This window comes from Pecten maximus, chromosome 1 (assembly GCF_902652985.1).
Source record: "Pecten maximus chromosome 1, xPecMax1.1, whole genome shotgun sequence".
Classification (NCBI taxonomy): domain Eukaryota; kingdom Metazoa; phylum Mollusca; class Bivalvia; order Pectinida; family Pectinidae; genus Pecten; species Pecten maximus.
Genome location: NC_047015.1, coordinates 55,794,442 through 55,812,566, shown reverse-complemented (window position 1 = coordinate 55,812,566; position 18,125 = coordinate 55,794,442). Strand labels below are relative to the sequence as shown.

Sequence of the window (18,125 nt, the reverse complement as noted above, 5' to 3'; positions counted from 1 at the left end):
GTTAGACAGACAGACAACCTGATTCTAGTCAGACAGACAGACAACCTGATTCTAGTCAGACAGACAGACAAACTGATTCTAGTCAGACAGACAGACAACCTGATTCTAGTCAGACAGACAGACAACCTGATTCTAGTCAGATTCTAGTCAGACAGACAGACAACCTGATTCTAGTCAGACAGACAGACAACCTGATTCTAGTTAGACAGACAACCTGATTCCAGTCAGACAGACAGACAACCTGATTCCAGTATGACAGACAGACAACCTGATTCCAGCTGTATACCACCGGGGGTATGACATTTGAGTCATAAAACAGACAAACTGTGTAATATCTTTTATATGCTCTTACAATAAGCTGATTTATTACATTTTTACAAATGAAATATCAAAAATTATTCATTTTATAAAAATTATATTTTCACAAGTGAAAAATATCACTTTTGCTGATTTGACCAATCAAATTAATTATTAGAAAATACCAAAATGATTGACCAATCAGAAAGCCCGACATATATGTCAGCACCTGGACAGGGGAAACTACTTTTTTTTAGAGAACTGTAGGCCTTAAGTTAGCATACGGGGTAGGTTTTTCGTTGATAAAAAATGTAATAAACAGAATATCTAAGTGTCTTCAGTAAAACCAAATATATTTCACTCGTGTGGCTAATATTTCTAGTGCTGCGCACTCGTGAAAAATATCAAAATATTAGCCCCACTCGTGAAATATATTTGGTATTACTGAAGACACTGTTAGATATCCTCTATGTCATTTAGTCAAATGTCAGTAAAGGGAAGTAAAAATCAGAGAGACCAAATAGGTGAAGGACACAATCTGATATTTATACACTGTAATGATCTGGAAATGAGATGTCAGTCAAGTGAATCACCAGTGAAATGGGATGTCAGTTAAGTGAATCGCCATTGAAATCAGATGTCAGTTAAGTGAATCACCAGTAAAATCAGATATTGGTCAAGTGAATCGCCAGTGAAATCAGATGTCGGTCAAGTGAAAAGTGAATCACCAGTGAAATCAGATGTCAGTCAAGTGAAAAGTGAATCACCAGTGAAATGGGATGTCAGTCAAGTGAATCGCCAGTGAAATTAAATGTCAGTCAAGTGAATCGCCAGTGAAATCAGGTGTCAGTCAAGTGAATCGCCAATGAAATGAAATGTCAGTCAAGTGAATCACCATGCAGTTAAATGAAATGTCAGTCAAGTGTAATGCCGGTTAAAATGAGAAGCCAGTTTAAAAACAAATTGCGTATGAAGTAAGGTTTTAAGACAGACAAACCAAAATATTAGGTAAGATGTCACTCATCATTCAACTATAGAAATTTCATGATTTGATGTCATTCAGGTGAAGTGTCATTGTCAATGACGGTTAAATCCAAACTTATTTTACTACCTTTATGACTATAGGATAAGTATTTTTACTTATGTTCCTAAATCTTTCTAGTTGACCAGGATTGAAGTCACTAGAGTCTTATTATAAAGTACTGATTTCCAGCGAGATTGTGATTTCAGATTCTTTGCATAAACTGAAAATCAAAATGAAGCAGAAACCAGACTTAAATTTTCATTATAATGGGTCTCTACTGAGCTCTTAAAACAGTTAATTTCCGCAGAAATTTCACCAATCTAAAATCTCGAGAGAATATTTTTTTCTCATTGCTTAGCTCAGAATTGATATAAATTTTACCTACCTGTGATACTCTCATTAGATATTTGTGGAGATTATCTTGTCAACTGATCTAATTCCAGCCCAACCCTAATCAGCCTCGGTGACCATAGCAACTGTATATATGTATTAATATACCAACAGGAAAATCCATAACTTACCTGGTGTACATATTTTTATCCAATTAACCTTTATCTGTACAAGCAACACAGAACTATGTTTCCGGTCTCCCAGTGACAACAGTAATATTTCCAACTATGACTTCTACTGTTTCCACTATGATCATTAACGGGTAGTATACAGGTCACCTGATAAACACCTGAGTCTCAGTCTTAATTTGTTAGGTTTCATTCCAGTAGGATTTTGTTACATCTACAAATCCTCATCAGATCTAAGGCTGTAGTATACACATATTTTACCTTACATATCTTTAAGTGCTGTAGTATACATATAATCTACCTTACATATCTATAAGTACAGATGTACACCCGTGTTGCTTTGATATGGAAATAGTGCTCATTTGAAACATCCCAACATTTTTTATGCAACCCCACCCCCAACCCCCTCCTTTAACAAAATTATATATGAATAATTTTCTAAAATTTCAAATAATTTCTGAATTTCAAAAATCAGCACCCAAAAGAATATAATCATGCATCCACCAGAAATCTTGTAAATTATATAAAGGTGATCATTCAATCACTTCATATATCATATATGGCAGAGGCAAATTTTCCTATGTCTGAATTACTTGTTCTGAAGTAAAGCAGTTTGCTGGCTGTATTTATCGCCCTGTGAACAGCAAGGGTCATTTTGAAATAGGGTCACAATGTAGTAGTTGGTGACTACCTCAATGAAAAACATAGTCTATGCCATCCCGAACAATAAGGGTGAAGTGTCTTGCCCAAAGGCACAATCCCAACGGCAGAACAGACCGGTCCGTTTCTCAGCTTCCTGAGAAACACAAACTGATACAGGTAGAGAGTGTCGAACCTCGCACCTGATAGACCTTCACCTGAGGTTACACGCTCTGACCAGAAGTTATGCATACATCTCAATGAAACACAGTTACACTGAATAATTTAACAGTACACATATCCAATATTTTTTTATTCAGTTTTCGTAAAGGTAATTCATAAAATGCTTAACATAAAAAGACACTTTTTTTATATGTTCTGGAAGTACATGTACTGCATAAATATGAGGAATTTTTCCTTTTTTTTTCTTTTAACTACTGTTAATTCTTTCTGTCCATAAAACACACATGTGAAAATAATTTGAGAAAACTCATACTGTACAGAGTTCCACACTATTTCATTTTCTATTGATAAAGACTATAGCAACAGTAACGTATTGTGTATGTATATATAAGCAACAAGTTTTATACAATATGATATGTATGATAGCGACAGCCATAGAGACTTCCAATCCAAAACAAAAGAGAAAGCAACATCTGGTGAGTGTGTATGAAGTATAACTAAAGAAATCAAAATCCAACAAAACATGTGAATCAGAGCACAGCAACTGTTACATTAGTAAAGTAGTATATGATCAAAACCAAGAAGAAGTGATGTCAGAATTTATAAAGAAGAAAAACAGATCATAAAAAGTTTTTAGGATCCAGTGGTACATTGAGGTGATAAACTTTCCAAATGATAGGAGTTCATATGTGTTTGAGATTTTCACCAATAAAATAATGCTGTATGTACCATTTAATATACAAATAAATTGGAGCCTTTAGATTGCATAAATTAATAGATAAGGAATAATTTTAACAAGTAGATGGTTTGGTTGAACACGACACTTTTATTTTTCATAGGGAAAGTTAGATTACAAAGAAAGTTTGATGTAACCTGAAAAAACAACAGTTCTCTCCCCTGGATTTGGTCTCCAGTTATCTCCCTTGTTACAGGAGTTATTTCCCCTAGAAATTAAGTGGTGGTAGTTAAAGAAGCAGTCGTGATGAGAGGAACTGAAGAAATGGTGATAAATTCTGGGTTGATTTTGTGTTAGCATAGACTATATAAAAGGTTGTTTACCACCAGTTCCAGCCCGAGGCTAACCTCATCTTGATCGGTCTCAGACTTTTGAATGTCTGAGTCAGATGCCATGGTTAAAGCTGTTTGTTTTGTTTAATCCTAAAAGATACAAAATCATCAACACCATGAAATACATAACTCTTGTTGTTATTTACAATCAAAGCAACAGATTCCATATAAATCGGTCTATATAATAACATATTATTAAGCATCTGTACCAGAACAATTTTGTTTGTTCTTTTTTGTTGATTTTTCCCCCTTGGAAGACAATAAAAATAACATTTGGGCACATATATAAAACTATGCTCTTATCTTAACTGAATTATCTTCTTTTTTTAAATACTTATACATCTTAATAAAGAAATCTGCTACATGTATATAATCTAACATTTGATATACAAAATGTAATTACTTTTTTTTCATATACTTTTCAAACATTTATCAATAAATTGGTAGTAATTTAGAAACATTTAGAAATATTCATCAATGATGTTGGCTTTGCTAATAGTATCTATGAATTCAAGCATGAAAATTGAAGCATTTAACTGCCACGTCAATTTTTTGGGAGTAATTTACGATGACAATAGTACCATTAAATATTACTTATTTAGAAATGACCCAATATTATGTTTAGAGATAAGCCAACTTGTATCTAATGCTGTTGAATAAAATCATAGAAGATATTATTTATTTTCCTTTTTTTTTTTTTTTTTTGAAGTTTTTTTTTCTAAAGTCAAACATATATTTCATTGTGAAGAAAAGAGACGCACGGAATGGTTATCACAACTTATGAAACACTCTCTCCCTACATACATTAAAACAAAATACACATACAAGAACCTGAACAATATCAATTGATTATATACTGTACAAATTCAAATTAAAATCTTTTACTGGACTTGATGTAAGTGTCTTAAGATGCACAAGTAAAAGTTTCTCAAGTATATTCTCAGAATTCTACTGTACTACCAATACAATAAAACCTTCAAATTTACATAGACATTTGAATCATGTTAGTGATCGAAGAAAATAATGTTTATGCTTAACGCAAATTTCACATTTTCAAAGATTTCCACAACTGCAATTTGGACTGTTGGTACTTAAGGTTAGCACGAACCAAGTCGAAGTTTAATTTGCTACATCACATAAGGTATGCAAAATTATAATAAAAAGGATATAAAATCTAAGAAATGCTGGTGAGTCTTCGTTTAAAAGTTGTTAATGAAGGTGAAGACTTCTAGTCATTCCACATTTATAGAGAGAAAGGTATGAAAGAAGAGTTGGACTGTGATGTGGGATTCTGTAAATATTGCTTGTTCTCAAAACGTAGCTGCTTGAGTAACATCAACTTTAGGCCTATATCATCAATTGCTGTGAAACCCATGACACTTACTTCTCTTGCCTTTGGACCCAAAACAACATGCCCAGAGTCTCATGGCCTGGGTTTTCAATGACGGCCAATATCCCTGACCTTGTGTAAGAGGTTTTGGAATCCTGAACTCATGGCCATTGCAGGCGATAAATAAGGTATCATTCATTAAATGATATCGAAACCAGAGCTTGTCGTTACTGAATATGAGGTTTACAAGAAGTGTCCGGAGCTCTAAAAACGAATTTTGATGTGGCCATAATCCAATCAATGCTAAAATTCTTACTGCAGTGTTTAATGCTCCTTTGCCAAAGTGCTATTTCTCCTATGGTATTTCTGCTTTAAATGAACAAGAGGCCTGATGGGCCTATATCAATCACCTGCTTATAATGTAATTTGGATGTTGATCTAGGTCATTTAATATGCAGAATGAGATGTTAACCTGATTGAAATATATGAATAGGTTAGATTTCTTCATTTGAATTAATTTTATAGCCCTTCATTCCAGCATACAGTACTCATCCAACATCAGGTCTCTGGGACTCATGGTTATAGAGAATTCTTCTTTTAAAGATTTTGACACATTTGACCTAGGTTTGACCTTGAAAGTGGATAGAGTTTATTCATTTTAACAACCCTGTTAATATAAACCTTCACCCTTGCATGCTACAGACACAATTCTTTGAGTGTCTAGATTATTGAGAAGAAGTCATTTAAAGATTTTAGCATATATCTGACCCCTATGACCTTTAATGTAGCTCAAGGTCATTTATTAGAACAAATTTGATAATGAAACTTTGTTTGTTTGCTGAGTTTATCGCCCGGTGAACAGCCATGGTCATTTTGAGGCTGGGTCTCCTTGTAGTAGGAATAAACAAGAGATCCCAGAGGGATCTTGGCGCCCACCATTGAATGATCTTTATAGGTTCTATGTCAGATTGATCTTCTCTCTATTTTTCCCTTCCTTTTACTAATCTGTGCAAATTGAGATATCCCTCCAGTACTTTTCAAACAAGGGAATCCTAGCTATATAAGAAATTTGAGATTTAACGATAATGGCTGTTTGTTTGCCAGGTTGTTTTCAGGACAGACTGGTCCAAAAATGCAATACAAGGGACCAAGGGGAACCTACATATGAAATTTGAGAAAGATCCCTTCAGTACTTTGAGAAATAGAGATAACAAACTTAAATTGTCAAAATCCAAGATGGCGGTCTGTCTGCCATATTGTTTTCCAATTGATCTCAAAATGCAATAAGCATAATGAGGCACCAAGGGGAACCTTCATATGAAATTTGAGAAAGATCCCTTCAGTACTTTCTCAGAAATAGCGATAACAAACTTCAGTTGTCAAAATCCAAGATGGCTGCCTGTCGGCCATGTTGTTTTCAGATTGGTCTCAAAACGCAATATGCATAACTAGGCACCAAGGGAAACTTACATATGAAATTTGAGAAAGATCCCTTAAATACTTTCTCAGAAATAGTGATAACAAACTTCAATTGTCAAATCCAAGATGGCTGCCTGTCGGCCATGTTGTTTTCCGATTGGTCTCAAAACGCAATATGCATAAAGAGGCACCAAGGGGAACCTACATATGAAATTTGAGAAAGATCCCTTCAGTACTTTCTGAGAAATAGCGATAACAAACTTCAATTGTCAAAATCCAAGATGGCTGCCTGTCGGCCATGTTATTTTCAGATTGGTCTCAAAATGCAATATGCATAACCAGGCACCGAGGGGAACCTACATATGAAATTTGAGAAAGATCCCTTCAGTACTTTCTGAGAAATAGCGATAACAAACTTCAATTGTCAAAATCCAAGATGGCTGCCTGTCGGCCATTTTTTTCCCTGATTGGTCTCAAAACGCAATATGCATAACTAGGCACCAAGGGGCCCCTTCATATGAAATTTGAGAAAGATTCCTTCAGTACTTTCTCAGAAATAGCGATAACAAACTTCAATTGTCAAAATCCAAGATGGCTGCCTGTCGGCCATGTTATTTTCAGATTGGTCTCAAAATGCAATATGCATAACCAGGCACCGAGGGGAACCTACATATGAAATTTGAGAAAGATCCCTTCAGTACTTTCTGAGAAATAGCGATAACAAACTTCAATTGTCAAAATCCAAGATGGCTGCCTGTCGGCCATTTTTTTCCCTGATTGGTCTCAAAACGCAATATGCATAACTAGGCACCAAGGGGCCCCTTCATATGAAATTTGAGAAAGATTCCTTCAGTACTTTCTCAGAAATAGCGATAACAAACTTCAATTGTCAAAATCCAAGATGGCTGCCTGTCGGCCATGTTATTTTCAGATTGGTCTCAAAATGCAATATGCATAACTAGGCACCAAGGGGAACCTTCATATGAAATTTGAGAAAGATCCCTTCAGTACTTTCTCAGAAATAGCGATAACAAACTTCAATTGTCAAAATCCAAGATGGCTGCCTGTCGGCCATGTTGTTATCCAATTGGTCTCAAAATGCAATATGCATAACTAGGCACCAAGGGGAACCTACATATGAAATTTGAGAAAGATCCCTTCAGTACTTTCTGAGAAATAGCGATAACAAACTTCAATTGTCAAATGTCCAGGGTTTCATGAAATATCTTGTATCAGAGACACATGCACACACACTCTCTCACAGGCAAAGAGATTCTGTTATTGTTCTAGTAAATGCATAAATGAGCATTGTTACATGTAGACTTTACCGTACCTGTTCTCGTAAATACAATAATCTCTAAAACTAAAAGTAAGCTTCCTGTTTGAAGATAAAGGGACGAGCACCTCAACTCTAAAATTATCAAAAACCATTGTAAATTGAATGCTCTTGGATAATGGACTACAATATCATACCTTATGTAAATCAATCTAGTGGCTATAAATTATCGCTGATGGGATTGAAATTTGGTATAGGTTTTTCAAAAGTAGGTCAAAGATCACCGTCAAGGTGAGCAGGTCTGAAAATGTAGTAATGTATTGTGAACTTACATATTTTAGCAGTAATCTTATTTAGCATTTTTCATAATGGAAAGTTCATTCTGCTAAATTCTGATTGCGCTAATTGAAACTTATCTACATTGGTTTCTATGCTAATCAAAGTTGGTGTGCTAATTCAACATTACACAAATCTGTTTTAATTTAGCGATGCACTAGAATTAGAGTGTGACAAATTAAGAATGTCAACAGTAAAAATGGAAAGGTCTGATCACAAGGAACACACATGTTGAATATAAAAACTTCATCCAATAAAGTTTACATAGTGCGGTTAATATCAAAATAATTTTTAAAGAAGGCCAAAGGTCACCGTCAAGATCAGCAGGTTTGCAAAAGTAGCACTTACGGAAAGGTCTATAGTGGCAATGAACACACATGTATGTCAAATACCTTAGCTGTTCATTAGTATTCATGACACAACACTGCTTTATAAAAACATTCACTTAGTCGGCTATAGATGATGCCGATGATGCTGCTGATGCTGATGTATAGTAATAACTAAAACCACCTTTGTTTCCAGTAAAAAATGTAAATATATCAGTGGGCCTAAATGCAATTTCTTAATACTGTAAATCTTCATATTTTAGCGGTTATCTTATTTTAGAGATTTTTCGCTAAATTTTGATTGCCTTAATATTGTAGTTTATCTACGATGTTTTATATGGGCAGCATTAATTATCAGTGGACCAATTCACCATTCCACTCATTCATTTTATTTAAGTCTTGTGCTAAAATTTGAGCACACCAAAATAAGTACATTTATCGTATATTTGGTTTGGTTTGATTTATTTAACGTCCTATTAACAGCCAGGGTCATTTTAGGAAAATGCCATGTTTTGGAGGTCGAGGAAATCTGGAGTAGCCTGAGAAAAACCACCGGCCTATGGCCAGTACCTGGCAACTTCCCCATGTAGGTTTCAAACTCGCAACCCAGAGGTGGAGGGCTAGTGATAAAGTGTCGGTACACCTTAACCACTCGTCCACCACGTATATAGAGGATATCTAACAGTGTCTTCAGTAATACCAAATATATTTCACGAGTGGGGCTAATATTTTGATATCAAAATATTAGCCACACGAGTGAAATATATTTGGTTTTACTGAAGACACTGTTAGATATTCTGTTTATTACATTTTATCAACGAAAACCTACCCCGTATACTAACTAGGACTACAGCGATAATTTGTAAGCAAAAAAAGAAGTTTCCCCTGTCCAGGTGCTGACATATATGTCGGGCTTTCTGATTGGTCAATTATTTTGGTATTTTCTAATCATTAATTTGATTGGTCAAATCAGCAAAAGTGATATTTTTCACTAGTGAAAAATATGATATTCTTCACTAGTGAAAAATATCACTTTTATAGAATGAATAATTTTTGATATTTCACTGGTAAAAATGTAATAAATTACGGTATATATACTGCACAGGTTTAATATTCTTGCAAAAATGACGTGAATTTAAGGCAAACCATCGTATATATATACTTAACTATATACAGGTTTTTTTTGTTTTCTAAGCTCCAACCTGACCTGTTGGACACTGGTAAAAAATTAATTATGTACATTCAGATAAGGAGGTCTGTCAGTTGTCCAGCTCAGGTAAGGTCACTCAAACGTCTCAGGTGTATATAGATGTATGTATGGTAGGTATATATATATATTATTTATGTACATGATAGGGTCCATTTATTTATGTACATGTATATATAGTAGGTATAGCTATAGTGAACAGGTGATAGATTTCTTACTTTCCTACATATATATAGCATGTACACTGTTATTTTCACTGTTGAGACTGTGATCTTTCTCGACATACTAAATGTGTTATCTATTATATACTGCAAGCCATTTTTCAATCTTAATTCAATTTTTTTTTCTTTAGATGTGAATTCTAGCTGATAGTTGATAGTTATGGAAGTGAATTCAAAGCAAAAGAAATAGAGCTCATGGCTGTAATATTTCAAAATTAACTGAAATCTGTCCTGTCGAAATTAATTCTACAAGTTAGCTGTCAGAAAATAGATTCCTGTACTTATAATTATCCTTGTCTCTGCCCATGACCCCCGTTTGATAATAACTTCATTTTTTTTTTTTTTTTGTAAGAGAGGAGAGGTTTGGTTTGGTTTATTTTGTTTAACGTCCTATTAACAGCCAGGGCCATTTAAGGACGTGCCAGGTTTGGAGGTGGAGGAAAGCCGGAGTACCCTGCGAAAAACCACCAGCCTATGGTCAGTTCCAGGCAACTGCCCCACGTGGGTTTCAAACTCGCAACCCAGAGGTGGAGGGCTAGTGATAAAGTGTCGGGACACCTTAACCACTCGACCACCGCAGAGGAAAGAATCAATTTAGATTTGAACATAGAACATATAAGTCTCTATTTTCAATATGGACATCTACCCAAGGGTTCGTGTTCAATATGTGAATATATAGGAAATGAGCCCTTGGCTAGCAATGCAATGCAGCATGGGTGAAAAATTGAAATTTGCTCATTTTATGCAAAATGTTTTCTCTGCCACAAAAATATACTTTTTTCTTAGGTTCACTGATACATAGCACTCTTATCATGAACGCTGCAAGTTGCAAAGATAATTCTATTCTTGACTTTGCTTTGACAGGTGAAGGTCACAATGCTAATAGGTGGTGTAGGTATCACATGTGTATTTTACATGGAAAACAAACACATCTTGTCACGCCTACCATGGACATTCATGAGTAAATAACATAACCTTTATCATTATAACCATTGATAACAACTGAACAGACTGAATCTTATAACAAATGCAATTTTGTTGAAAGCTAAAGGGTGAAAAAGTCCAATAAAATGCATCTTCTTTTCTCACATAGTCTCACAGGGTGATCTCATGGTTGCTAGGGATGAGATGAATTGATCTCACACAATTTGTCTACATTCTCTTAAACAGCTAAAATAACTCTATATATAATAATTAGTCACTAATCAATAATAGATTAAATATAAACTAGCAATAATGCCGGATCTTATAGTTATACTATAATATTTTTTCATTGTTATACCGTAAATTTACTAGATACCAAAACTGAACCTGTATAATGGGGACGGTGGCAATGTAAAAATGCTGATCAAGGATGAAAAGTCCACTGCTGTAAATCTAATGTTTTAAAACCAAACATAGGATCATAGCATTCTATATATATTTACAGTTGTAATACTTTTTATCAATTAATTAGTTAAGTTCTAGTCATCTTCACCATAATGAAATTCCCAAAATCAATGTTCAATTCACAATTGGACCCTGTACCAGTGTTCAAAAGTAAAAGGTGGTCCGATGGCCAGAGGCTATAGAAAACTTGGTCGTTGTATGTAAAATTTCTAAGTGTTGGCTCGATTGGCTATGAAAAGTTTGAGTCCTCACATACATTACAATTCATGTAAACAACATTCCAATATTTTCGGACAAACAGTCATATGAAATCAGAGCTTACAATTGAGGTTGCGTGACACCGTTCTGTTACAGTACTTTGAACAATATGTGTTTACAAAATGAGTCTATGGAAATAAGACTTGGGCTTTGGGATTCCAATTTTCTGAAGACCATGCCAATTGTCTATGGAATTTTCATATATACTTTCATATACTGCCGTACAGCTACCACTCTCTAACATACTGGCTGCTGCCGTGATGTTGAACTTGTGACATCACAGTCAGAAAATTAAAGCTCTCAATTGAACTTCTGATGTCACAGCCAGAAAATTAAAGCTCTCAGTTGTACTTGTGATGTCACAGCCAGAAAATTAAAGCTCTCAGTTGAACTTGTGACGTCACAGCCAGAAAATCGAAGATCTCAGTTGAACTTGTGATGTCACAGCCAGAAAATTGAAGATCTCAGTTGAACTTGTGATGTCACAGCCAGAAAATCGAAGCTCTCAGTTGAACTTCTGATGTCACAGCCAGAAAATTAAAGCTCTCAGTTGAACTTGTGACATCACAGCCAGAAAATCGAAGCTCTCAGTTGAACTTGTGATGTCACGACCAGAAAATCGAAGCTCTCAGTTGAACTTGTGATGTCACGACCAGAAAATTAAAGCTCTCAGTTGAACTTGTGATGTCACAGCCAGAAAATTAAAGCTCTCAGTTGAACTTGTGACGTCACAGCCAGAAAATTAAAGCTTTCAATCAGTGCGAGTGAACGAACTTGATCTGTATATACGTAGCTACTCGTACTGAAGTTACATACCAACTTTCACTAACATACCTTGAAGCATGGCTAAGAAAAGTGCGGAAAACTGAGTGGACAGACTGACAGAAGGACAGACGGATAGGGAGGAAACCTATAGTCATCCCGGGTTTTACTGGTAGGAGACAAAATAAAATATCATCTTCGCTAGCCAAGGCTTCTGATTACGTTTCACTCCATATACTCTTGGCCGACATAGTTGTGTTTAAACTGTCTCGCCAGGGCGTCCCATCAAACTGCGTTTTACATTCAGACTTGGTTTCGCATTGAAAAAAAATTTGGGCGCCATGTACAGAGCTACCTTGTCGACTATGTCATGGTATTTTACCTAAATAAAGACGATTGATAGAAGTTTTTGATCACACATTTCATCAGTACAATAAAAAATTTTGTAAAGATTTTTTGTAAGGTATCATATGAAGACTGTTTACACAGACGACAGTTGATCCATTTTAAGTGTTATCCCACTGAAAAATTGATAATCTGTGCAAGTAACTACAAGCATGACACATCACATTGTTGGCCCTGTCAGAATCTTCTCTTTGTCTTACTGATTTAAACGATGGGAACACTTGCTTGGAAACAGTTTGACAGAAATATTCATATCTATATCAGCCATTGATCAAAATGCTTCTTATCAATTGAGATCTTCTTTGGCTTGAAAATACAACAGTATTCCAAGATGGTAGTGCCCAATTAATCCATGTGTTGGTATTTTGTTATTTTGCCAAATGAACATAAGAAAACTTTTTTTCTCCAAAATATTTTCAGCGAAACCTAACAGAATACTTTATTTGGTAAAGAATAATGCTTTTTGATGCAAGTGCTCCCATGGGAGTGACCGAAGTTATGCAAAAACAGATTAAAAGGGTGCCTACAATGGACATATCACTGACCACAAGGCCATGCTGCTGTGCTAATCGAGGAGGAGAAGGATGAAGAGAGAAAAAATCATCGAGGAGGAAGAGAAGGAAAAAAGGATGAAGAGAGAAAAAAATCAACGAGGAGGAAGAGAAGGAAAAAGAGAAAATATTTGAATTTAAATCAGTTAAACGTGCTGTATACAAAGAGATTTGCAAACCTTTGTGCTGTCCTTTTTCTTGAAAGGCGAGGGTTGTGATTTCTGGTCCTTTTTAGCATTTTTACCGGAGCTGTTTCCCAGGGGATGTACAAGAACCTGCTGTAGAGGCATGTCAAACAACACTGTTCGCTCTACATCTGTAGGGGACAAAGAGATCGAATAATCATTAACAGGCATAAACAGTATATATATATATATTTCATATACCTGCCCTCAAATAAGCCAAAGTGTGAAAGTCCAGTATCAAGTTTGGGCAGGGCTTAATCTTGAAGAAAAATTAATGATCATTATGAAGAAGGGGGCTTATTTCAAGTTATTTGTGGACAGGGACTGACTTGCAGAATGATAACTAATAATAAAGTATATCTGGAAATTCATTTCTGTCAAGACAAGGGGCCCATGGGGCCTGTATCACTCATCTGGTTGGATTTGACCAAACATCAAAGTAATGTTCATGTTCGATTCTTTAATACGTAGCTTTATTTGTCAATCTTGAACAATGCTATATATGGTTATAGTGTGGGGATCCCAACTGCTTTATAGAAATAACGAAGCCCAGACTCTAAGGGTGTGAAAAGACCTCAGGGATTGTTTTTACAACATAATTGTGTTCAAAGAAACCCTTGGGCCTATTTTTACATCAGAATTGTGTTTATCCCTTAACGTCCAGCAATGCTATACAAGGTTATGGGATGGAGGGTCACAGCAACCATTTATGCAAAATCTGTTCCCCTTTCCCCAAGGATGCTTCTGACAAAATTGAGTTCAAATTCATTCGTAACTTTATGACTAGTATAGCGTTTGAAAGGAATTACCTCTTTCAGGATCTGTTCCCTTTGGCCCCTTGGGGGTCAGAATCATCAATAATGCAAAATCTGTTCCCCTTCCCTAAGGACCTTTCTGACCAAATTTGGCTAAATTCCATTGAGTATTTTATGACTAGTAGCGATTTAAACGAAATGTTGATGGACGACAGACAACGGCAAGGAAATATATTTAAGAGAAAACCAGCAAAAAACGTTATTCTGATGGAATGACAGCTTAGGGCATAATGTTTGAGTCTATATATATATGCCTAAACCATAAAATGGCAGGGCATTAAAAGTCCTGATCATTTGAGTTTGAATTAAATTGGTTAAAGACTTTTTAAAATGCATGCAAAATGCAAGACATGTTAGCCAGACAACAAATCTATTGTAGCTAGGTAAAGTTATGTAGGTGATAAAAAAAACCACATTTATATGTAAAAGCTTGTCAATATATATATATATTAAACAGGATTCGAATGCGGATCATAATTAGATAAATCAAAATTTATTAACAGTACACCGTGAAGTTTATGAATCTGTATTTACAACATGATGACACACAATCTTAAAGACTTAACATACACTTTTTTGTAATATAACGTCTTCACAAAAGACAAAGCTCATACATGTACATAAAGGCTAAAGAAATTTCTCCCTATCAGGCGTAACAATATTCTGTTTAGAATAAACTTCCTAACAATCCTAGAGAGATCTTTGGACCCACCATATTTTCAAGATGGTTTAACTTGAAATTTCTATTTTGTTTTCTTACTTATATTATCTAAGATGCTACAACATCGACAAAAGAGTAAATATGAAGGATTGTAAACTAGAGATTTGTTTTTGTAGAAAAATAAAACAAAATATACATGTCACCACTTCTCCCTACATACTACGCATTTGATATTTTTAATCTCATTTGTACTTTTTAAGGTTTAAAGTTATCTTCTGAATAAGATTTTGCGCTTATGATTATTTGACCTTTGACAATCAGGTCACAATGACCAATGACAGAGCACTGTGTATCATGGTGGGTGGTAAAAGTGTACAGCAACCTTAATTCAGATATCTTTAATGGTTTAAAAGTAATTGGCCAAACAAGAAATGTTTTGAAAAATTTGCACTTATTTGACCCTTGACCTTGAGGTCAATGCCACCGTGACCACCAGCAGTCCACAGTATACCAACTTTTGGTGATGCAAGCTGATTCTGTATTTTTGTCAAGATACAGGGCTCAAAGTGCATCTTTTTACCAGGTGGCCTATTTGGCTACCAAGTCATAAAATCTAGGTGCGAATTGGAAAGGTTAGTTTGGTTTGTTTGTTTTTGTTTAACGTCCTATTAACAGCCAGGGTCATTTAAGGATGTGCCATGTTTTGAAGGTGGAGGAAAGCCGGAGTACCCGGGGAAAAACCACTGGCCTACGGTCAGTACCTGGCAACTGCCCCACGTAGGTTTCGAACTCGCAACCCAGAGGTGGAGGGCTAGTGATAAAGTGTCGGGACACCTTAACCACTCGGCCACCACGGCCCCCGGAAAGGTTAGACTGTAACCGTTAAAAGATTAATCAAATCGCAAATTTACACAATTTTTTTAGCGGCCATGCAAGCGCCTTATAAGTCAATAACTGGTTGCCAATGGTGAATCTAAGGTGCCATGGCCACTAATATAGGCACCACTTTGAGCTCTGAGATATCTTACAGTTTAGAAGTTAGAGCTTGGACAATATTTACACATTTTTGAACTCATTCTTGTAAATTCATTAATCAAATACATGTAATACAGGTGACATATCGGATGTGTGTATGTTGCAGGATACTGTGGGATACTGCGTGATACTGTGGGATACTACGTGATACTGTGGGATACTACGGGATATTGCCGGATAATTTTCGCCTAACTATGCCTCTGCCAGTAACCATGCTACAGAAGCTACAGTGACCTGGCCTCCAAGAAAGAAGGGCAAACAGTACTTAAGGTCGATCGCCATGATTTATCAGACTATAGGAAAACTGTTTTTTAATTGTTAAACCTAATGGCTATCATTCACTTCATCTCATAATTCAATAAAGACATGACCTAGGTATTTTATGGTAAAGCAGTTGGTATTTCAATAATATCGCTTATACCGTACATAAACAGGTTGGGGAAAATCGACAACTTGCATACAATATGTGCAGTGTTCATTTTAGGCTGCGCCATCGCGCCATTGGCGCTATTTTTTATCACTTGGCGCATAAAATTATGTTTCACCGGGTCCTCGGGCGCAACAAAAAAAATGAACCATTCCTTAGCGATAGTAAAGAAATATCTGCCGTATAACCGATCTCCACCGTTGTTTTCTTGGTTTTCATGCCGAACGCGCCTCGAGTGATACAACGGTGTATTTGATTGGTCGATAGAGACATGTAACCTAACGATGACTTTGATTGGTTCGGATCGTTTCAGAAGTAAACATAACAAAAACGTCTTCGGGAAAAAGAAATACTCCGTTTGAGGGGTCCGTGAAAAGTAAAAAACGAACTGTATTACACTAGGCTGCTATTTTTTGGTGAGTCAATGGTCAGATAGTAACAATGACGGAACGATCAATGATTCCACAAAGCAATCGGGCGGTGCTTCAGCGAAAAATACGGAGCAATTGAAGTTACTGAATCTAAGGTGGACTAAACAGAATCATCGACATCGGCCCGAATGTTTCAGAGCAAATGGCTTTCTCTTTTTGATAAGATAATTGTTCATGGATGATAAATTGACTGACATTGTGTGAATTTTGATATGAATGTGATGATTAAGAAAATAAAAATTATACTAGTAATGCTAAATTACTTTTGCCTGACATTTGAATTTTTTAAGTGCATGTGAAGATTTATAATTAGAAGAAGAAAAAAACAAAACAATTTATAACAGTGGTCAGGATAATTATTTTTCATGTTATTTTTACCTTGGCCCTACTTTTTTGACCAATGACCCCAGTTTTTCAACCCAAGGGGGCCCAATGGCCCCCTTTTTCACAAATCTAAAATGAACACTGTATGTGAATTCACGTATTATACTCCAGTTCAAGTATGGATTTGTAACTGAAAACATACCAAATCGATTAAACTGCAAATTTTATTTAATGGCGATGTAATTTACAACAAGGTAAATAATGTTTACTGAAAGTGCTGTCTACCAAGAAACTTGATGCTACACTAACAGAAGTATTGCATCAATGTTGGTACTTTTCAATTTGTATGATGTTTCAAGACTAAATAAATGGGATTTGGGTGAAAATTTCTAACAAGGTAACTTTAACATGATTTTGGCTATTTTCAGTGACAAAACTATACCTCAATCAGCTGTCAATTGCCATATATATAATAGGCAAGGTTGTGTTGCAAGTTAGTGGTTTTCCCCAACTTGATAAATAATGGAAAATGTCAGTGAAATACACAGGATCTTTTCTACTTATTGATAAAGTGTTTGTCAAGGTATGTCAAACTAGACAGGTGTCTGGCGTTCTGTCAATATATATATTATATAATACCCTGGGTCACAGGTGTAACGAAAGGAACCTGTGTCCAAACGGCTGAGTGTCTTAGTAGAATATCAATAGATTTAACCTGAATATTCACACTATATATACAAATCAATAAATATCCACAATAACACAGCTTTGTATGCATAATCTGTCGTTTTCGCAGAACTTGTCTACAAGAGTATGAAGAGATCTGTACGACAGTACAACAGTCAAGGAAGATTGCAGATTTCGACTTAGATTTTGCTCAGTTTTAAAAATTCTATAATTCGTGTAGATAATGTGCTTACATTTCCTGTTTCCGTTGAAGTGTTCACTCCCTAGTTTATGTCCATATCCGCATTGTTACTTTCTGCAGTCGTCTCTCTGCGTCGCCATACATATACACCTGTCTTTACCTGTGTTTGG

At 35.6% G+C, this 18,125-nt stretch overlaps 1 protein-coding gene across 2 annotated transcripts in view; it reads right to left on the bottom strand.

Annotated features, from left to right (window-relative positions):
• The window catches only part of LOC117338578 (E3 ubiquitin-protein ligase MARCH1-like), a 33,502-nt gene extending 15,377 nt beyond the window's left edge, over nucleotides 1–18,125 (bottom strand). Inside the window, exons 1-2 of one of the 2 annotated variants that reach the window (XM_033899939.1) lie at nucleotides 18,008–18,125; nucleotides 13,389–13,525 (exon numbers count right to left, since the gene is read on the bottom strand). In XM_033899939.1, the coding sequence (XP_033755830.1) occupies nucleotides 13,389–13,499 (111 nt within the window). In that variant the 5' untranslated portion in view covers nucleotides 13,500–13,525; nucleotides 18,008–18,125. Of the gene's footprint in view, nucleotides 1–3,720; nucleotides 3,820–13,388; nucleotides 13,526–18,007 lie in introns of those variants that run through there. The other variant, XM_033899946.1, reaches the window with a different exon arrangement.